Below are 20775 nucleotides of genomic sequence, written 5' to 3'. Positions count from 1 at the left end.
AATCACCAATAAATACTAGTCAAATCCAAATAGGAGCAACATTATTTGGGTTATTTCTTCCATAGGTCATCATCGTCATCATCAATAACCATGGGCTCAGCACCCTTTGGTATCTGATGCCTCTCTCTCTATTTCCTTCCCTCTTTCCCTATCCAGTACAGAGTGGCTTAGTTTCTGTAGACTAGCTCTGCACCAATCTACTACATCATCTATCCATTCTCTGTGGGGTCTGTCTCTCTATTTGAACCATCCATTATGCTGAGTACTAGGGTCTTGATTTCCATAGGTGCTACATTATTTGTCATAACACTCAAATTAGAGAGCTTCCTTGATTCTAAATATTACACAGAATACCTTTAAATTGGGAGGAAATAAATTTCTCAAGGTTTTTATTAGTGAAAAAAAATAATTAAGAAAAAATAGTTATTTTAGTTACATGAAACAATTGAAAACCTGGATGTTTATGTGCTTTCTATCTATTTCTTAATCAGCTGATTTGTCATATGCTTAATCAGCTCCACATCATATTTGAATATAATCTAAATTACTTAGCCTTTGTCGACTAGGAATTTGTACAGTAAAAGTGGAAATAGTGTTGTCTGTCTGAGGACCAGTACTACTTCTTTCGGACTATTTAATGAAGAAACAGAATTATCAAGGAAAACCCCTATCCTGAATTAATGTCATGCATGACCATAAAATACACATAGGGTAGATGTTTTCTCAGTTGTAAAATGTATTTTTGCATTTTAAAACCAGGTTAGAACTGACATATATTGAGGTATAAACTAAAGTAATGCAGCTCATTTGGAACACCAACTTCTCTTATACTTGGAAAAAAGTGACACATAGAGGTTTAGTATATGTAGCCATTAATGCTTCACAATTTCTGTGTCCACATATGCACCTTAATGTGGGTAAATGTGGAGGCTGCAATTGTAGTTAATACGCAGCGGTATTCAGCAAGAGTGTTCCAGTGCTGATCTCAGCTGCTACCACTGGCTCCTGATGCATCACATCTGAGGTTGAATGTGAACAGAAAGCCATGTCCACTACATCCTTAGGCCCATCCAGGGACTCTTTCTGGATGTTGAGCTGCCAGCCTCCCACCCTTCCTTGTAGAAGAACCACTCAGGGAGATGTATGAAAGGGGTGGCCATGTTAGTCTGTATCTGCAAAAAGAATGAGAACTCCTGTGGCACCTTATAGAGTATCAGATTTATTGGAGTATAAGCTTTCATGGGCAAAGACCTACTTCATCAGATGCATGTCATCATCCTCATGGCCGTGTCTACACTAGCCCCAAACTTCGAAATGGCCATTCAAATGGTCATTTCGAAGTTTACTAATAAAGTGCTGAAATACATATTCAGCCCTTCATTAGCATGTGGGTGGCCACGGCGCTTCGAAATTGACGCGGCTTGTCCCGACGGGGCTCCTTTTCGAAAGGACCCTGCCTACTTCGAAGTCCCCTTATTCCCATCTGCTCATGGGAATAAGGGGACTTCGAAGTAGGCAGGGTCCTTTGGAAAAGGAGCCCCGTCTGGATGAGCCACACGGCAGCGAGGCACGTCAATTTCGAAGTGCCGCAGCCGCCTGCATGCTAATGAGGCGCTGAATGTGTATTTCAGTGCTTCATTAGTAAACTTCGAAATGGCCATTTGGATGGCCATTTCGAAGTTTGGGGCTAGTGTAGACGTAGCCCTTGTATCTGACAAAGTGGGTCTTTGCCCACAAAATCTGTTAGTTTATAAGGTGCCACAGGACATCTCATTTTTTCAAGTAGATGTATGCCTTTCACCAAGTCATGTGAGCACTTAGGAAGCTCAGTGAGTTTTAGGGCCCTAACTGGATTGTGTATAATCTACCAGCTTCATTGGAAGTCACCTACAGGTCTCCTGATGTCAGATGAAAGGCGAGCTTGTCCATTTCACCATTCAGGAAAAATCTCTTCTGGTGGTCAGCCTAGCTTGGCATCACAGGAGATGCGGCACAGTGGAATGGGCAAGAGTAAAACATGCAGCCTACAATGATGTTCCATTCCCAGGAGGATGCTTAAACTCACCCCGCATCCCTTCATTCTGCTGCAGTAGAGGAGCCTATAACACAGACCTCCATCACCCCCATCACCAGATCATGGGTAGTGGATAGCACAAGCCCCATCATCTGTATGATAGAGGCTATATCTATGCATGTTTAGAGCTGGAGCTATGATTCACACCTTGCAACCACATACTTATGCAAGCTTTGATTAAACTGGGGTGGTAAAAATGTTCACCAAAATAGCATAATCAGTCATAGAAACTAGCCACCCCAAATACATGTCTATCAGAGATGCTGCATACATACTTGAAGCAGCTAGACCCACTCACTGCTGTAGCTATACGCTCTTTTTAGTGCTAATCTCCTTAAGATGGGAATCACATCCTGAGCGCCAAGTGTAGACATATCCAGAGACTTTCCTGACTCTCCCCTTCAGTGTTACTGTTGGGAGTCTCTCACTTTCAGTAATATTGTTTTTATTCCTGCTTTTGCTAAAAGTGGTGGTGGTCATTCTGGAAACCATTCTGACTTCTGATTGCCACAGCCCACTGAAGATTTGTGATTAGCATTTCCTTTTATTAGTTATTGGAATTATAGCTAGGAGACTGGCAGTGCAAATATGGGTAAGAAGCCTATAGCACATACTCTTGAAACCTGACCCAGAATACTGCATAGAACATTGAAAAAAATATCAAGATGTGGCCACCAGAATTTTAACTTACACAAAATTTGCTGGAGCAGGTTCAGTGAAGGGCAACAAAAATGACTAAGGGTCTGGAGCACAAGACCTGTGAGGATAGGCTGAGGGATTTGGGCTTGTTTAGTTTACAGAAGAGAAGACTTAGAGGTGCTTTAATGCAGCCTTCAGCTTCCTGAAGGGGAGCTCTAAAAAGGAGGATGAGAAACTGTTCTCAGTGGTGTCAGATGGCAGAACAAGGAGTAATGGTCAAAAGTTGAAGAGGGAAAGGTGTAGGTTAGATATTAGGAAAAACTACTTCACCAGGTGGGTGGTGAGGCATTGGAATGCGTTGCCTCGAGAGGTGGTGGATTCTCCATCCCTTGAGGTTTTTAAATCCCAGCTGGACAAGGTCCTGCTGGGATGACTTAGTAGGGATTGATCCTGTTTAAAGCAGGGGGCTGGACTAGATGACCTCCTGAGGTCCCTTCCAGCCCTATGATTCTGTGATTCTGTGAAATCAAGCAGACACAGTATTTTATTCCAGTCTTTGGGAAATACCTTGGCTCATTTTCAGATATCATTTTGGCCTTAAACTATTTTCATGAGTTATTGGGCAAGGTGAACAATTTGGCTGTGTCTACACTAGCCGCCTCCTTTCAGAGAAGGCATGTTAATGAGGGATTTCACCAGATGCTAATTAGGCGTTTTCATGAATATGCAGTGCCTCATTAGCATAATGGCAGATGCATGCACTTTGAAAGTTCCACTTTTGAAATGCACACCACCCATGTAGATGTGAGCCTTTTGAAAGGACCCCCTGATTTCAAAGGCCCCTTCTTCTCAAAACCAAATGGCAAGAATGGACTTTCAAAATCATGGGGTCCTTTTGAAAGGCCCCCAGCTACACAGGCGGCATGCATTTCGAAACTGGCACTTTTGAATTGTGCATAGCCACCATTATGCTAATGAGGCACTGCATATTCATGGAAGTGCCTCATTAGCATCTTCTGAAATCCCTCATTAACATGCCCCCTCCAAAAGGAGGGGGCTAGTGTAGAAACAGCCTTTAGGATCTGTGCATTTTTTGGCTGAGTTGTCTGAGTAGAAACCTAGTTGCTGTTTGAGTCATTTGAGGCCACTGTATTGACTATTTCAAAATTGGGATTTATTCTCATTTGAATTTTGAAATGTCATCTCAGTAGACCTATTTAAATAAAAACATGGCTTATGGTCTATAACGGCATAGTACTTTTGCATATTGTAAAGCGCCCTGGGATGCATTTGCATGAAAGGCGCTATATAAGCTCATTTTGTATTACATTGCATTGTATTGTGACAAGTGCAATAATCTCCAGGTTTCCTATCCATTAAAGAATTCATTTCACAGCTCACTAATTATATGAATGAGAAAGAGAAATAGGTCCATTTTCTCTAAGGTATGGTGAGCAGATAGCAGAGTTCATTTCCACGGGCTGAGTCTGAAGTCCTCATCACAGTTTTGGTGGGAACACTTGCCACTATTTATCAAACAAAACAGAAAAGACAACTTGGTTGTTTTTCACAACGTACTGTATTGGTTGAGTGACTAGCTCAATATTGTTGGGAGCACAATGTTGGTTAGCATTTACTGGGCCTAAATTGTCTATTTATTTGGAGGGGCACAAGATAACAATTAAAATGAATATCTAAATCAGAAGAGCATCTCATTTATGGGAAAAAAATAGTCAAGTCAACCCTAGGAGATTAAACTGATTTCCTAAAAAAGTGATTAGTGAATATGCTGAGCATCTTTGGGAGTCTATCTTCTCTGCAATTCTAATGTGGAAAAAGGATATTAATGTTTCTTCTTATCTGAAGTCTTGGTAATCTTTCATTTTTCTCTCCGCCCAAGAGCATAACTTGCTCATTGACCTATACAAGCATAGTGTGATTCATATAGCCAGTTTTTAATATTACAAACAAGTCATCGTACTTGTCAGATGTCTGCAGTGATCCAGGGTAGAGTGTAATTGGGCTCTTGTATCAGGACTAAAAAGGAAAAGCTGAAACTGAGGAGCTTGGTATTATTAATGCAGGAACTTGTTTACTATGTTTTATTTTACAGTGCCACAAAGGGAATCATATTGTTTTCTCCCTGCATTATAACAAATAGATGGACAATTTTTTTCTCTTTCTCTCTCTTATTCTCTGTCATACACTTTCAATTTTGTGTTCACGGCAGTGATTTCATTTTAATTTCAGACAGATGCAGCTTTAATGTACGATGCAGTTCATGTGGTGTCAGTGGCTGTCCAGCAGTTTCCACAGATGACTGTCAGTTCGTTACAGTGTAATCGACACAAACCCTGGCGCTTTGGGACCCGCTTTATGAGTCTCATTAAAGAGGTATGTAATTAATAAAATATGTTCTGGTTTCCTCTTCTCCCCACTCTATATTCTCCCCAACTTTCGTTTATTTCCATTTAGATTTTCCTTTTTTCTGCAGGTAGGACTCTTTCTGCTTGTTGTGGGGAGGGAGACTTGAAGTGGAAGTTACTTTATGCATTTAAATAACTGCTCATCTGATTTTACATACAGGGACAATTTATAATTATAAAGAATAAAATACTGGACAGCAAATTGGCAAAATATTCTTGGAATGTGTGATTCTAAAATGATTATTGTTGCAAATGTGCAACAACTAATTTTAAAAATAAATTTCTAACTTAGATTCTTTGGTCCGCCACTTCCCAGCAACCTTTCCCACAGCCTTTTCCTCTTTGTTCTGTTTGCTATGTGTTGAGTACAGCTCTGGTAATATAGAAATTTATAGGCTGAGGTACTTGAAATGTTCAGCCTATTTCCTTGGATAGTAATGCTAAGTATTTAAAAAAATACTTAAATACTTTCCCTATATGAGCAAGTTATTTATAACATGTTACAATTGCATCACACTGAATGTATGTACGTATTTCTGCTCTTATGTCTTTCATTTATGAGTTTTGCCCCAGTGTAACTTCTCTTGGATTTTTATTCACAGGCTAGTGCTTATATAGTCATGGATAACTTTAGGTGTTGAGGGTCAACACTGTACACTATTCAAATATGTTGCCCTATAAGTGCTTAGCTCTGTATTTCTCATTGTAGGTATAGGAAATAATGTCATAAAGATAAATATGGCAGAGCAGTAGGTTTCCATATTTAACAGTGCCTATTTGTAAAATCACAAATTGTTCTTCTGACATTTCCTCTTAAATGCTTTCTCTAGAACAGGTAATCTCGGGAATGTAGTATACCTCTTATTTTCCATTATTAGCAAGGACCATGCTTGCAGAACCCATTAATGTAGCTCTGCCACTTAAAAATTGTCACCCGTAACTCATAAGAAAATAGTATCTTGCATCTTCTAAAATTAAGCCTTCATTTCTGACAGATGCTGACTCAGGTCCTTCAAATGTAATAGGTGCTATAATTAGGGGTGCTGCTTGAAGTGGTTTCCATATACAGGGTTTACAGGTTGGTTATATGGCTCTCACCCCCACACTATGACAACTGTTTCAGACCCCCAGTCAAAGCCTGACTGAACTTAAACAAATCCAGTACATAGAGTGGGGAATACAAAAACAACACGTATTAATGTCTGAGGAAAGTTGATGGAAACAACCTTTTATCATAGTATGGACGACTATGTATTGGCTAAGATGAAGGCGGTTGAGAAATTGAGTGCAGAGATTAAAGAAAAGTTGGCATAATTAGGAAAAACCCTAAGAATCTCAGAAATGAATGTGAAATTATTTTATTTTTAAATCAACCACAAGGTGAATTATTTAAACATAATGAATAATTAATGATCCCATTTTGATAGATTTTTTTTCCTTTTACTTTGATTTGTTATTTATGGAAATTATTTTTTTTCTTCTATAGGCCCACTGGGAAGGCCTCACAGGCAGGATAACTTTCAACAAAACCAATGGCTTAAGGACAGATTTTGATTTAGATGTCATCAGCCTCAAGGAGGAAGGTCTTGAAAAGGTAGTTGCAATGGTCAACCTGTTTGCTTGGAGAGTAACGTGAACTAGTAAATATAATTAAGTATTTTCCCTATATGAGTCAGCCATATTATAACTGCAGCACACTGAATATATGCACATATTTCTGCTCTTATGTAGAAGGTAGCCTTTAATGAACAACTTTACAAAAAGTCTTGCATTTACGATGATAGAAATAAAGAGCTCACTCATAATTAGGAAGTAGAAGTAAAGGATTACTTAAGACATTCTATGCATTTTATGTTGTGCAATGTGCTATATTAGCACTACCTTTGTTAACTAGGCAATAATTTCATTACAATTATAATTAAGAAACACTTAGATTTTGCTCCAGATATCCAGATATGGATACACAGTTCATATCCATAAAGAGATTACAGAATAATAATAGCAAAGGTAAATATAAATAATAAATAACATATAACTATAGATCAAGTACCAAAAATGAAAGAGTAGCATTTTTAAATATAAGAAGTTAAATACTAAAGACAGATTTACAGAGTGCTCTAGAGACAGTAAATAAATTATATTTTGCAAAAGAGGTTGATGGGAACAGAGGGTTAGCTGCTGAACTAAATATTTCTAGAAGTAGGGCTCTGGGAGTTTCTAGCGATGGTTTGTTAAATTTTTAATGGATTTTGTCAGGAAAATCGGGAGAGATGGGTACACAAATGGAGATTGTGCATCCTCTTCCACAGGCGCTAAACATAATCAGGAAGGATTTGCTCAACCCCACTCCAAAATTAAGTTCAATGACAGCACACTGAAAAAAAAATTAAAAACACACCACACCCCTAATTTGGCCCAGGTTTAAAATTCTATTCCTTGCATGTCAATATTTACATTCCTATTGATTTTAACAGTGCCAGAGTTGAATGTAGATCTTCAGAAGAGTTGTTCATCTCCCCTTTAGGCCCCTGAATGAAATAGCTAGTGTTTTAGAACTGTCCAGGACACTGGACAGGCCATTGTTCCTGAAGGAGCTCCTGAATGCTGAACATTTTTAAAAATTTGGCCACATGCTTATGTGTTTCAGTGGAAGTTGCTGGAGGGTGAACACTATTGAAAATCTGCTCCATTTTGCATGGCCTTCTTCCATTGAGTCCAGGATAGGGTTATAAATGACAGTGCGGGCAGAATCGCGGGTGATGAAACCCCCCGCTGACCCCGCACGAGCAATCCGTTCGGATCCCCACAGGGCCTCAGACGAGGGCACAGAGGAGCCGGCAGAAAGCCCGCCCAAGGGCCGCTCCGCTCCTCCGCAGGCCAACCGCACCCACCTCCGGCAGAGGGCCTAAGACGCAACGCCAGAGACCGGGGAAGAAGCTGACCACTGGCAGGGTAGGAACTGGCAAGGGATTGCTTGTGACGAGGGTAAAGCACGAAGAGGAAGGTTATAATAAACAACAATTATATTTATTAACGCCAACGATAATTAACAGGTCAACAATATAATAATTAAACTACTACTTTATAACTACCACTCTATATGCTATCTTATTTACCTAGGTTTTAACTTACAATGAGTATAGTTAAGGGTCCCATTGATGAAGCCACTTTGAGACTTCCCTTGCTAAATACAAGGACAAAAAGTTTAATGAGCCCTTTTGCCTTCTCCGAGCAATAAGGGGGGGTTTAATTTGCCCCCCTTAATTACCCTGGGTAACTGGGTAGGTTACCCTATTGGATACCTCGCGGTCCAGCCGAACAAGGCTCCTTTCCCACTGGCTTATTCAGTGGGGCTTGGAGAAAAAAGGGAAAAAGGAGAGAAGTAGGAAAAAAGAGGTAAAAGGGAATATAACTATGGGGATTTAACTTAACAAGTTTAACTATGGGCTTTGTTAAACAAATGTGCGGTCCAGATAATGGTTTTTTTTTTGTTAGATTTAAGCTCACGAAGCCTGGTTTAAAAGTCAGAAAGTTAGTATTCCGGGATGTGGGGTTTTACGTGTCCGTGTGGTCCGTTGGTCGAGTCCGGTAGTCACGTCCGGTGGTGGAAGGCTGAGGCGGTGACAGCGAGGGCGGTGGTGCTGCGTGAGTCGCAGACCTTGAGCCTCAGTTGGAATGGGCGCAGTACCCCACCCTATTGATGGGGCCAGTTCGTCCCACTCCACGTCCGCTCTCAGCCTGTTGTTGGTGGCGAGATCGAAGGTGCCGCAGTGATTTATGTGGCAGACCCTGGGTGCTAAGGGGTGAGGGCGCAGTATCCCACCCTAAAGGTGGGACCAGTTCGACCCTCACCTAAATTTACCTCAGGGTTATCTGCCTAAGCTCTTTTAGAGAGGGTTATTTCAAGAGTGATTTCAAGCAAAATGCCTCAGCAGAGCGGACTCTGCTGGGCGGCTGCGGAACTGCAGGCTCTGGAGACAGGAGCTCTTCGCAAATCAGGAGCTCTTCACAAAGTCTTCTGAAGCAGCTGGCAGGCTGGGCGAATGGGTACGGACTAACCCCCGAGCGCTGCGGGGCGCCGCCTTATATTTCCTGTACTCATGAATATTTATGATTACATTAGCATACGAAAGTTCTGAGGGGCCTGTTTTCAATCAGGTCCCTCTCCAGGAGCTGCCTTACCTTTGACCAATGAGGGACCTGGATTTTGAAATTCATGATTTGAAATGTCTGTGAGTTCAGGTTACCAGTAAAACCAACCGACACAGAGTGACCGTTACTGGGGCTGCTAACTGGCAGCCTATGTACCTTTTAGAGTCTACCTGCCCCTGTGATGATATTAATGGCCCAAGGCTTGTTTCCCCTGGCCCACGGGGACGATTATGCCCAAGGGATAAAAAATCCCTGACAATAAAATGTGGTTTAATTCAGCTACATTACAGAGAAGAAGCGAAACATACAGAATCCCAAGGAAGCTTCAGCTTTCATCACATAGTTGTGGCTGTTAGTGTCTAATGAAAGGCACTATATATGAAATTTTTCCTGATTTCTCTCCCAATCCATGTCCAATGTAATCTTTCCTGAGGTTAATGAGGAAGAGGTTCACACTTTCTGTTTAGCTAAAGCTGCGTCTACACGTGCACGTTACTTCGAAGTAGCGGCACTAACTTCGAAATAGCGCCCGTCACGTCTACACGCGTCGGGCGCTATTTCGAAGTTGAAATCGACGTTAGGCAGCGAGACGTCGAAGTCGCTAACCCCATGAGGGGATGGGAATAGTGCCCTACTTCGACGTTCAACATCGAAGTAGGGACGTGTAGACGATCCGCGTCCCGCAACATCGAAATAGCGGGGTCCTCCATGGCGGCCATCAGCTGGGGGGTTGAGAGATACTCTCTCTCCAGCCCTTGCGGGGCTCTGTGGTCACCGTGGGCAGCAGCCCTTAGCCCAGGGCTTCTGGCTGCTGCTGCTGCAGCTGGGGGTCCGTGCTGCATATACAGGGTCTGCAACTAGTTGTTGGCTCTGTGTATCTTGCACTGTTTAATGAAAGTGTGTCTGGGAGGGGCCCTTTAAGGGAGCGACTTGCTGTTGAGTCCGCCCCGTGACCCTGTCTGCAGCTGTGCCTGGCTCCCTTATTTCGATGTGTGCTACTTTGGCGTGTAGACGTTCCCTCGCTGTGCCTATTTCGATGTTGGGCTGAGCAACGTCGAAGTTGAACATCGACGTTGCCAGCCCTGGAGGACGTGTAGACGTTATTCATCGAAATAGCCTATTTCGATGTCGCAACATCGAAATAAGCTATTTCGAAGTTGGGTGCACGTGTAGACGTAGCCTAAGAGAGGCATCACAGAAGCTTACTCTAAATAAAGGGATTTATAATGGTGAAAGCTTGGTCTGCTGAGATGAATTACTTAGTTCTGTAGTCTACTATGTGTCAAATTTTGGGAGCTTTGGGGACCTTGGGAGTAAGTCTGACTGGCAGGAAACACTGTCTTGGAAAATATGTGGCACAGAGAAAAGACACAGGAGAAGGGATGTAGGGATGAGCACTGACCAGCTCTGAAAATCAGACCTCTCATTTAAGTGCTTTGTTATAGGAAAACATGTTTGAAAACTTCATTCTCAGATGTGAAAGTGACTGCAAACGAAGTGAACAGTTTGTCATATATCTGTGGCAGGTATCAGATACCAAGTAAATATACCAAAAACTACTAAACCAAGTTTAAATCAGGAGTCCATATAGTATCAAAACAGAGATCTTTTAATTTCAGAATTCTAATGTCATTAATAATATGAAACAATCACACCCTTCTAAAATCTACTTAAGAGGGCAAGAAGTCATCTGGCAAAAACTCTTACTCAGAGATAGAACCTAGGCTTAGAGTCTATTATGGATCAAAGGTCTTAATCCATCTGGGCTGCTAAACTGGACTGCTTCCAGGCTGGAATGAGCTCATGAGGCAATAGCTCAGCTTTATAGTTTCCTGACTCCACAATTTACTAGTTTTAGCTAATCATTGCTCTCCAATCAATCCCCACCATGCTTTTTTTCTTTATATATATATATATATATATATTTCCTGCATATATGTTTACTTTCTCTTAAACCATTTTTCCATCATACAACTTCTAATCAGGAAGAACTAAGGGGTCAACATCAACAAACCATCTAAAACAAAACAGAATAAATACAAACCAACCAATATTTGGTAGGTTCCCACTCTTTATTGGGAGGCTGGTGTCCTTGAAACACAAAATGCCTAACAGCAGATGGTGCAATATAAAGTTATAAATTGCATTTACAATCCCCTTATTTGATCCAAGATGGAATCCAGAGGTTGCCAGTAAACACTGTGACTTACCTTAGTCCTACGGAAAGGTGACCCAGGACTGGCTGTGGATTCCAATGGGCAGGAGGAATGTCCAAGGAGGACTTCTGATAGACCCTGGAAGAGCCTGGAGTCCAATAGCAGAGGTGCCAGAACTTGCTTCCCCTGATCAGGCAAACTCCCTGGACCAGTATGATCTGGGAAACTCCCTCATTTGGGACCTGTTGAGTCCCAGGAGTGCCAGACCAGGAAGGTCCAACCTGAATTACAAATGCCAGGGCGGCCTTTCTTGATGAAAATATAACATGGAATTCAATGATTAAATGGGAAGGACTTAAGTGGGATTTAAAAGACTTGAAAAATGATAGCCCAGATCTTGAAGCAATATAGAATTATCTAATCACTATAAAATACTAATAATAATGTGGAAAAGTGTATAGAAGCTTGCCATGTGTTCTGGGACAAAAAGTTAGTGTGATTTTAGCTGCACACTCGAAAGATGTACAGTATGGATCACCCAGCATCTTTAAGCAGAGAGAGAATGAAGGAAACAATGCTTTATGGCTAGAGGCTCAGGGTGGAGGTGTAAAAAGAAGTATTTATTAAAGAAAGAAATGGGGGCTCCTATGATTTTTGTGGCAGGGAATGAACCCCCCCCCACACTCATACTTCTTATAGTCCACATTAAACCGCCTATGAGGTGGGATGGATGGTAAGGGCCCAAGAATGTATTTGGTCCAGTGTGGGAACAGAGAAGGCACTGAAGTGATCACAGCAATGGATTTGCTTGACAGACATGGATAGAATAAGAGAATAAACATGAGGTTACCTGCACTGTACATTTTTTATCTGCCAGGGAGTCCCAGGAATTGGATAATAAAGTTGCAGCCTGATTAAACCCAGTTAAATGTCTTTTGTCCTTCTTTTGGCATAGTGAGAAAAGACAAAAACAAAAAACAAACAACCCCCCCGCCCCACATCTTTATACATGTAAGTTTGGGCCAGAAAAAATGTCAACATTCTGAGGATAATTCTGAAAAGAACAGCCAAAGAAAATCATAAAAATGCCATATTATCTCCTTTCTTAATAAGCAGAAAGTTGCATATGATTTATGTTGTGAAATTTCTGTGGGTAACGTCTCATGTGAATGACATACAGTAAATGCCTCTGTAGTCTAGGCATGAACTCAGACAAGCTCAGTTTCAAGATGAGTACAATACATGTCTTATAGCATCTGAGGATTTGTATTAAATCAGATTGTTCCTGGCACATACAGTAGCTTCAAAGCGAATATGAGAGCGTTCAAGAGGATGCTAAAAACTTGATTTCTTACATTTCCACAGAAAGTGAAATAGGATTTTTTCACAAATAATTCTTGCTAGATTGCTACTGACATGACTAAAAGCAGATCTTAACAACATGATATGTAGTAAAAGAAAAAGAGCACTTTGAACATTTTGCAGCAGATTTGTTGAGGCTGTTCTGCACCTTACAAAAGAACTAAGCTAAATCACTTCATTTTCCCAGATACTTCATATTAAAGTACCATAGTATCTGTGAGCACTGCTTTGCACGGTGATATTATTCTCTATACCTGTGACTAAATGCCCCTTTGTGAATTCTGGTACTGCCTATGTTAGTTTTATGAATTTTTACTGACATAAGCACTTGTGCAAAGTAAAACTTTTCTTTTCATTTGAAATTCTTTCCATAAATATTTGTGGGAATAAGTTCATTTACTTCAATCTATGTGGAACATGGACAAAAGATGATTGAGCAAAAATGAAGCTAATTCTTTGTAAAACATGGGTGGCTATCATCAGACCATATATTTTGGTATTTGCTGAAGCCTCTATATTTTGGATAATAAGTTAAATATTTTTAGGAGATTTCTGATCATCTTCAGTTTCATTATAATGAGCCAGTGCCAGATAAATGTCATTTACTCAGTGGAACTCTGTATATTCTTGGGTATAAATGTTAATTACATAACAATTAAGCCCCTACTTGAATTGTGAGTTTGCTGTCAAAAAATGTGGCTGAGTTGCGGATAAGCCATGAGAAATTGTGGTAAAATAATAATGGATCTTATTATTTTCAGTAATAAATTCCATTATTACTTTTCTGTCATTTTCCATTGTCTGCTGCCCAGACTTGTGGGGATGAGGGCTGTTCTTGAGAGTGGGAATGTAGTAGCTCAGTGTCAAGAATCTGTCCACAAAACTCATTTGTGTGTAGATGCTCCACAGGTTTTTCTGACAAAAACTCAGTTTTATTGGAAAAACACTCCCATGTAGACGTAGACAACATGTTTAGGTTGTCAGAGAGAGGCTGGATTATAAATTTACATAATAAATTATCTTGGTTTGAGTTCACTACATTTTTTGCCATAAGAGAATTATTTGTTTTCCAGTTTCCAATGAACATACATTACTAAATCTTAAGAATGCTTGAGCATTAAAACACTTGCAGTAAACAAATTGATTTCAGAGTATTTAGTTCCAAGGTTAATCTTCAACTGTAACTTTCATTAATGGAGAAATAGCTTTTAGTAGAATTCTGATATGCTGCATTGGGTGTGAACAGTTTGGCACCTGGAAGCCTGTAGCTGTAGGGTCATGCTTGTATGAGAGGCTGAAAAACTTCTTTCTTTCTTTGCTGTTAGGGTGGCTGTGGGGTCTGTAGTTCTGTGTCTACCTCTGCTAGCTGTCTTTTTATATTGCGTTGCCTGGCGCCAGCCATTGGCCCCCATCCCCACCCCCACACCATGTGGCAGCTAGGCTGTGGGTGGGGGTTGTGCTTGTATGAGAGACTGAGAAACTTCTTTTCGGCAATTTACATTTTGTGCTGCCCCCAACATCCCCTCCCTTTCCTCCCCGAGGTGCCATGAAGTTTGGAACTTTCCCACACCCAGCTTGACCCTGAACCAATAAAAGGATGTGCTGAATGTGCTGCCAGGCAGCTTGCACATGGTAAATGTCCTGGAGCCACTCGGGGGAAGACTCCCAGGATCTTGGGTATATAGAGTCCAGTTGCTATCTGGGGGCCTTGCAGATGACTGGGTGAAAGGCTCCCTTGGCAAATAAGATACTCGGGGCCCTTGCAGCTGCCCAGGGATAGTCTCCCTCAGCAGCTAAGATATTTGCAGGCTAGCTGCTCTTTTGGGGCTTGGCAGTGGATTGGGGAAAACTTCCTCAGCTGATAAGATACGCAGGGGCTTTGCAGCTGACTGGGGGAAAAGTTTCCCTCAGCAGCTAAGATATTTGGGGGCTGGCAGCTATCTGAGGGGCCTTGCAGCCGCCTGGGGAAAAGTCTCCCTTGGCAGATAGGAAGTGCCATCGAAAGTTGAGAGGGCAGACATTCAGCACGGTCTTGATTCAATGGCCATTGAAGTCAGTGTATTAGCTCTACAATTGACATGGTTAGCCAAGCAAGGCTTGTAGTGACCAAAGGAACCATAATCCCATTCATATCAATGGGTTTTGGCTCAGGCCTTCAGTGACACAGAATATCTTTTCAGACTTATGGGTTAATCCATTCCAGATCAATGATCTGGACTGGGAAGACCTTCTTCTGAAAAGCATTGAAAATACTCTCTCAAGGGAAGAAAAAACTTTTCCACTAGAGTGTCTGTCCTTTGACAGAAAAGGAACCATAACTCTTTTAATAGGCCATTCATATTTTCCATGTGACATCCAGATGTACTGGCCTTCGAGATTAAATTCTTGTTCTGATCTCCTTTGCCAGGAGGTCCAAATCCAGATCCAAGCCTTAATCTTACACAGCTGCCCTAAGTCACACTTCATTCTCTAGGTTGCTTGTAGAGTGGAAGAACTGTGAGCTACCTCCTATTCAGGGCAGATTGTGAAGCTGCAGTATAGCCACATGAATTTCTGTTCTCAGCCTCTCCACTTCTGCATGTGCTCCATTGCTTTTGCATCCCATTTTGAAAACCTGTTGGTTGAGAAGCCCAAAATCTTTTTTTCTAACCCTTCTTTCATGCTTTGTCCATTGAATCCAGTCACCTGCAGCCACAGCAGAACCTATCACCATCCTGGAGAGATTTTAGTTTAAATCCCTTTGCCCCATAAGGGGTTAAACTCACAGCCCTGGGTTCAACAGGCCAGTGTTCTAACCACTTTGCTACCCTTCCCCTCCTGTCACTTATGAAAAGCAAATCACTTATACAAGCAAGATTCTGCCTGGAGAAAAGGGTTGTTTGCTTAACACGACAGAGGAATGAGGTAAATGAAATGTAGGAAGATGTCCTCAGATACCCACAACCACCTGCAGGGCAATTTTTCCCAGGCTGCACCAGTAAAAATACCCAGAATGCTATGGGGATTACAGAGCTGTGGGATAGGCTCCCACAATACTCTGCTGCTAACTATGAGGAGAAGAATGGATCAGTGCATTTACAGAAGGGATCCGATATGCATCTGATGAAGCGGGTCTTTGCCAACGAACGCTTATGCTTCAAAATATATGTTAGTGTATAAGGTGCCACAGGACTCCTTGTTGTTTTTGAAGACACAGACTAACTCAGCTATCTCTCTGATAATTTTCCTTTGACCATCAAGTTATCATTGGAGCTATTTTAACTTGAAGAATGGGGTTTAAATGGGAAATGAAGCATAAAGAGTGACTTTAGATTTTTTTTTTTTATTCTGCCCTTAATGTCACACTTCACCAGACACACTTTGAAGTTCAGTGAATCATATTTTAAGCAAACAGCATTTAATATAACACCACTAGATCATACATTTAGTAAGTGAATAATAAGTGTTAGTTTTCCTTTACAGTATTCTCTCCTAGGTGTCTTATAGGATGGATGGACAATTTATAATGTGCATTTGCTATTTTATAGATTGGAACTTGGGATCCAGCAAGTGGCCTTAATATGACAGAGACTCAGAAAGGAAAACCAGCAAACATCACAGACTCCCTATCCAATCGCTCTTTAATTGTTTCCACCATCTTAGTAAGTAATTATGTTTGCATTCCATCTCTGGAAATATGGATGTACATGAAAGTGGATTGAAAAAGCTGTACTAATTACATTGGTAATGAACATTATGTCATGTATTTTACAGTTATTTAGCAATTACTGTGTAATGAATGAGCTACAGTGTTAATTTAGTCACGGATTTTTATTTTGGTCTAAGTTTATGTAAATTTACTCTTGCTTTAGTGCTATGTCACTTATTTAATACTTTAGGTTTGCTTATTAGTCACTAACATTTTAAATATAGACAAAATAATCTAGCTTTTTATAGGTCATATTTATAAAAAAAAGATGTTTTGATTCAATTGAATTTGAAACATGATTAGGCCACTGACTGAAATTCAGAACATTGTCACTATTTCTATCCGTCAACACCCGTTTTCTGTCTTTTTCATCATAATTATCATAACATTTTTAAAGTAAGCCTCCTTTTTAATATTATGTGAAAGGATTTTTAATTTTAACAATTATCGTTAGTCAACTGAACAGTTTTCCTCCAAACTTTTTCTGCCTCATCACTGAATTAATATCAATGTGTCAGGCATTTGAGTTTTCTTCAATTTATATTTTAATTATAACAACAAATTAAAACTCAGTAATATCTGTACTTTTATTTTAAAATAGTGATTTTAGTTTTAACCCAAAAGAATCTTTCAAGGTGTTTATGCTACTTGACTCTCATCATTTTTCATTTACAGATATCATTTATTTTATTGGACAAACTTCTTTTGGTGAGAATGCTTTGGAGCCACAGAGAGCTCTTCTTCAGTTCGGGGAAAGTTTCTCTGAGAATAACAGTGAAATGCAAGATGCAAGGCATTGTTTAGTGTCAGTAGTTAGCAGAGAAATTCCTGGATCTGACAATGAGGTTGGGGGTTGTTTGAAGGCCAGAAGTGGGGTTCATTGCTTTTACTTTTGAGCTTCATACAACCCATCTAACCTCTCCAAGCTCATTAGCAGAAGAAAGCTCTCCACAGACCAGGACACCAAACCAAAGCATTACCAGATCCTGCCAGAATAAATAATTTTCTATATAATTATATAACACAAACCCACCCCATTTTCTGAGGGTAAGCACATTTCACAAAGAGCTAAGTCTTTAGTGGGTCAACCAGCCTTTATCCTTAGAGGAAGCCTGCACAACATTTTCAAAAGATGAGCCTCATAGCTGTGATTTATCTTGACTTTAGCAAAGCTTTTGATACGGTCTCTTACGATATTCTTGTCAGCAAGTTAAAGGAATGTGGATTGGATAAATGGATGGTAAGATGGGTAGAAAGCTGGCTAGAAGGTCAGGCCCAGCAGTTAGTGATCAATGGCTCCATGTTGGGATGGTGGTTGGTTTCTAGTGGAGTGCCCCAAGGTTCAGTTCTGGGTCCTGTTCTTTTCAACATATTTATCAATGACCTGGATGAGGGGTTGGATTGCACCCTCAGCAAGTTTGCGGATGACACTAAGCTAGGGGGGAGCGGTAGATAAGCTGGAAGGTAGGGATAGGGTCCAGAGTGACTTAAACAAATGGGAAGACTGGGCTGCAAGAAATCTGATGAGGTTCAATAAGGACACGTGCAGAGACCTGCACTTGGGCCGAAAGAATCCCAAGTATTGTTACAGGCTGGGGTCCGACTGGCTCAGTAGTAGTTCTGCAGAAAAGGACCTGGGAGTTATAGTGGACGAGAAGCTGGACATGAGTCAACAGTGAGCCATTGTAGCTAAGAAGGCTAATGGCATGTTAGGTTGCATCAAGAGGAGCGTTTCCAGTAAATCCAGAGAAGTGATTATTCCTCTTTATTCAGCTTTGGTGAGGTCACATCTGGAGTACTGTGTCCAGTTGTGGGCCCCCAATTATAGGAAGGATGTGGATACACTGGAGAGGGTCCAGCGGAGGGCGACCAAAATAATTAGGGGGCTGGAGTATATGACCTAGAACATAAGAACATAAGAACGGCCATACTGGGTCAGACCAAAGGTCCATCAAGCCCAGCATCCCATCTGCCGACGGTGGCCAATGCCAGGTGCCCCAGAGAAGGAGAACAGAAGACAAGTGATGTATCTCCTGCCATCCATCTCCTGCCCTTGTTATGAAGGCTAGGGCACCATACTTTATCCCTGGCTAATAGCCATTTATGGACCTGACCTGCAAAAATTTATCAAGCTCTTTTTTAAACCCTAATAGAGTCCTGGCCTTCACAGCCTCCTCGGGCAAGGAGTTCCACAGGTTGACTGTGCGCTGTGTGAAGAAAAATTTCCTTTTATTAGTTTTGAACCTACTACCCATCAATTTCATTTGGTGGCCCCTAGTTCTTGTATTATGGGAAAAGGTAAATAATTTTTCTATATTCACTTTCTCCACACCATTCATGATTTTATATACCTCTATCATATCGCCCCTCAATCGCCTCTTTTCCAAACTGAAAAGTCCCAGTCTCTCTAGCCTCTCCCCATATGGGACCCTTTCCAAGCCCCTAATCATCTTAGTCGCCCTTTTCTGAACCTTTTCTAATGCCAATATATCTTTTTTGAGGTGAGGAGACCACATCTGCACGCAGTACTCGAGATGTGGGCGTACCATAGTTTTATATAGGGGAAGTATGATATCTTTTGTCTTATTACCGATCCCTTTTTTAATAATTCCTAACATCCTATTTGCCTTACTAACTGCCGCTGCACACTGCGTGGATGTCTTCAGAGAACTATCCACTATAACTCCAAGATCCCTTTCCTGATCTGTCGTAGCTAAATTTGACCCCATCATGTAGTACGTGTAATTTGGGTTATTTTTTCCAACATGCATTACCTTACACTTACCCACATTAAATTTCATTTGCCATTTTGCTGCCCAATCACTCAGTTTGCTGAGATCTTTTTGTAGTTCTTCACAATCCCTTTTGCTTTTGACTGTCCTGAACAACTTGGTGTCATCTGCAAACTTTGCCACCTCACTGCTTACCTCATTTTCTAGATCATTGATGAACAAGTTGAACAGGATCGGTCCCAGGACTGAGCCCTGGGGAACACCACTAGTTACCCCCCTCCATTGTGAAAATTTACCATTTATTCCAACCCTTTGTTTTCTGTCTTTTAACCAATTCCCGATCCATGAAAGGATCTTTCCTCCTATCCCATGACCACCTAATTTACATAAAAGCCTTTGGTGTGGGACCGTGTCAAAGGCTTTCTGGAAATCTAGGTATATTATGTCCACTGGGTGCCCCTTGTCCGCATGTTTATTAACCCCTTCAAAGAATTCTAATAGATTAGACAGACACGACTTCCCTCTGCAGAAACCATGCTGACTTTTGCCCAACAATTCGTGCTCTTCTATGTGCCTTGCAATTTTACTCTTTACTAGTGTTTCTACTAATTTACCTGGTACTGATGTTAAACTTATCGGTCTATAATTGCCAGGATCTCCTCTAGAGCCTTTTTTAAATATTGGTGTTATATTGGCCGTCTTCCAGTCATTTGGTACCAAAGTGGATTTAAAGGATAGGTTACAAACCACTGTTAATAACTCCGCAATTTCACATTTGAGTTCTTTCAGAACCCTTGGGTGAATGCCATCTGGTCCTGGAGACTTGTTACTATTCAGCTTATCAATTAATTCCAAAACCTCCTCTAATGTCACTTCAATCTGAGTGAGTTCCTCAGATTTGTCACCTAAAAAGGCTGGCTCAGATTTAGGAACCTCTGTAACATCTTCAGCCGTGAAGACTGAAGCAAAGAAATCATTTAATCGCTCCGCAATGGCACTGTCTTCCTTGATCGCTCCTTTTATATCTTTATCATCCAAGGGCCTATGAAGAAAGGTTGAGGGAATTGGGACTGTTTAGTCTGCAGAAGAGAAGACTGAGGTGGGACTTGATAACAGCCTTCAACTTACTGAAGGGAGGTTGCAAAAAGGCTAGAGAGAAGCTATTCACAGTGATTACAGATGGCAGAACATGGAACAATGGTCTCAAGTTGTGGTTGGGAAGGTCCATGTTGAACATTAGGAAAAACTTCTTCACTAGGAAGGTGGTGAAGCACTGGAATGGTTTAACGAGGGAAGTAGTGGAGCCTCCATCCCTGCAGGTGTTTAAGTCTCACCTTGACAAAGCCCTGGCTGGGCTGATCTGATGGGTTTGGTCCTGCTTAGAGCAGAGGACTGGACTCGATGGCTTTTTTGGGTCTCTTCCAGCTCTATTGTTCTATGATTCTATGATCCTATGATGAAGCAGGACAGGAGCTGTTCCTAGAGCTGTGACTGCCACTGTTGGCTGTCCTACAGCTGCCCATCCAGGAGCTCTGTGAGCCTCCAG

At 41.2% G+C, this 20775-nt stretch overlaps 1 protein-coding gene across 1 annotated transcript in view; it reads left to right on the top strand.

Annotated features, from left to right (window-relative positions):
• Positions 1-20775, top strand: part of GRIK2 (glutamate ionotropic receptor kainate type subunit 2) — a 610734-nt gene that overhangs the window by 330490 nt on the left and 259469 nt on the right. The window contains exons 7-9 of the mRNA XM_074988838.1: positions 4964-5107; positions 6626-6733; positions 16337-16450. Coding sequence (XP_074844939.1) covers positions 4964-5107; positions 6626-6733; positions 16337-16450 — 366 coding nt within the window. The remainder of the gene's footprint in view (positions 1-4963; positions 5108-6625; positions 6734-16336; positions 16451-20775) is intronic.

The sequence above is a fragment of the Carettochelys insculpta genome, chromosome 3, assembly GCF_033958435.1.
Source record: "Carettochelys insculpta isolate YL-2023 chromosome 3, ASM3395843v1, whole genome shotgun sequence".
Lineage (NCBI taxonomy): Eukaryota > Metazoa > Chordata > Testudines > Carettochelyidae > Carettochelys > Carettochelys insculpta.
Note: the sequence above shows the minus strand (reverse complement) of the source record. Positions and strands in the feature narration are given on the sequence as shown.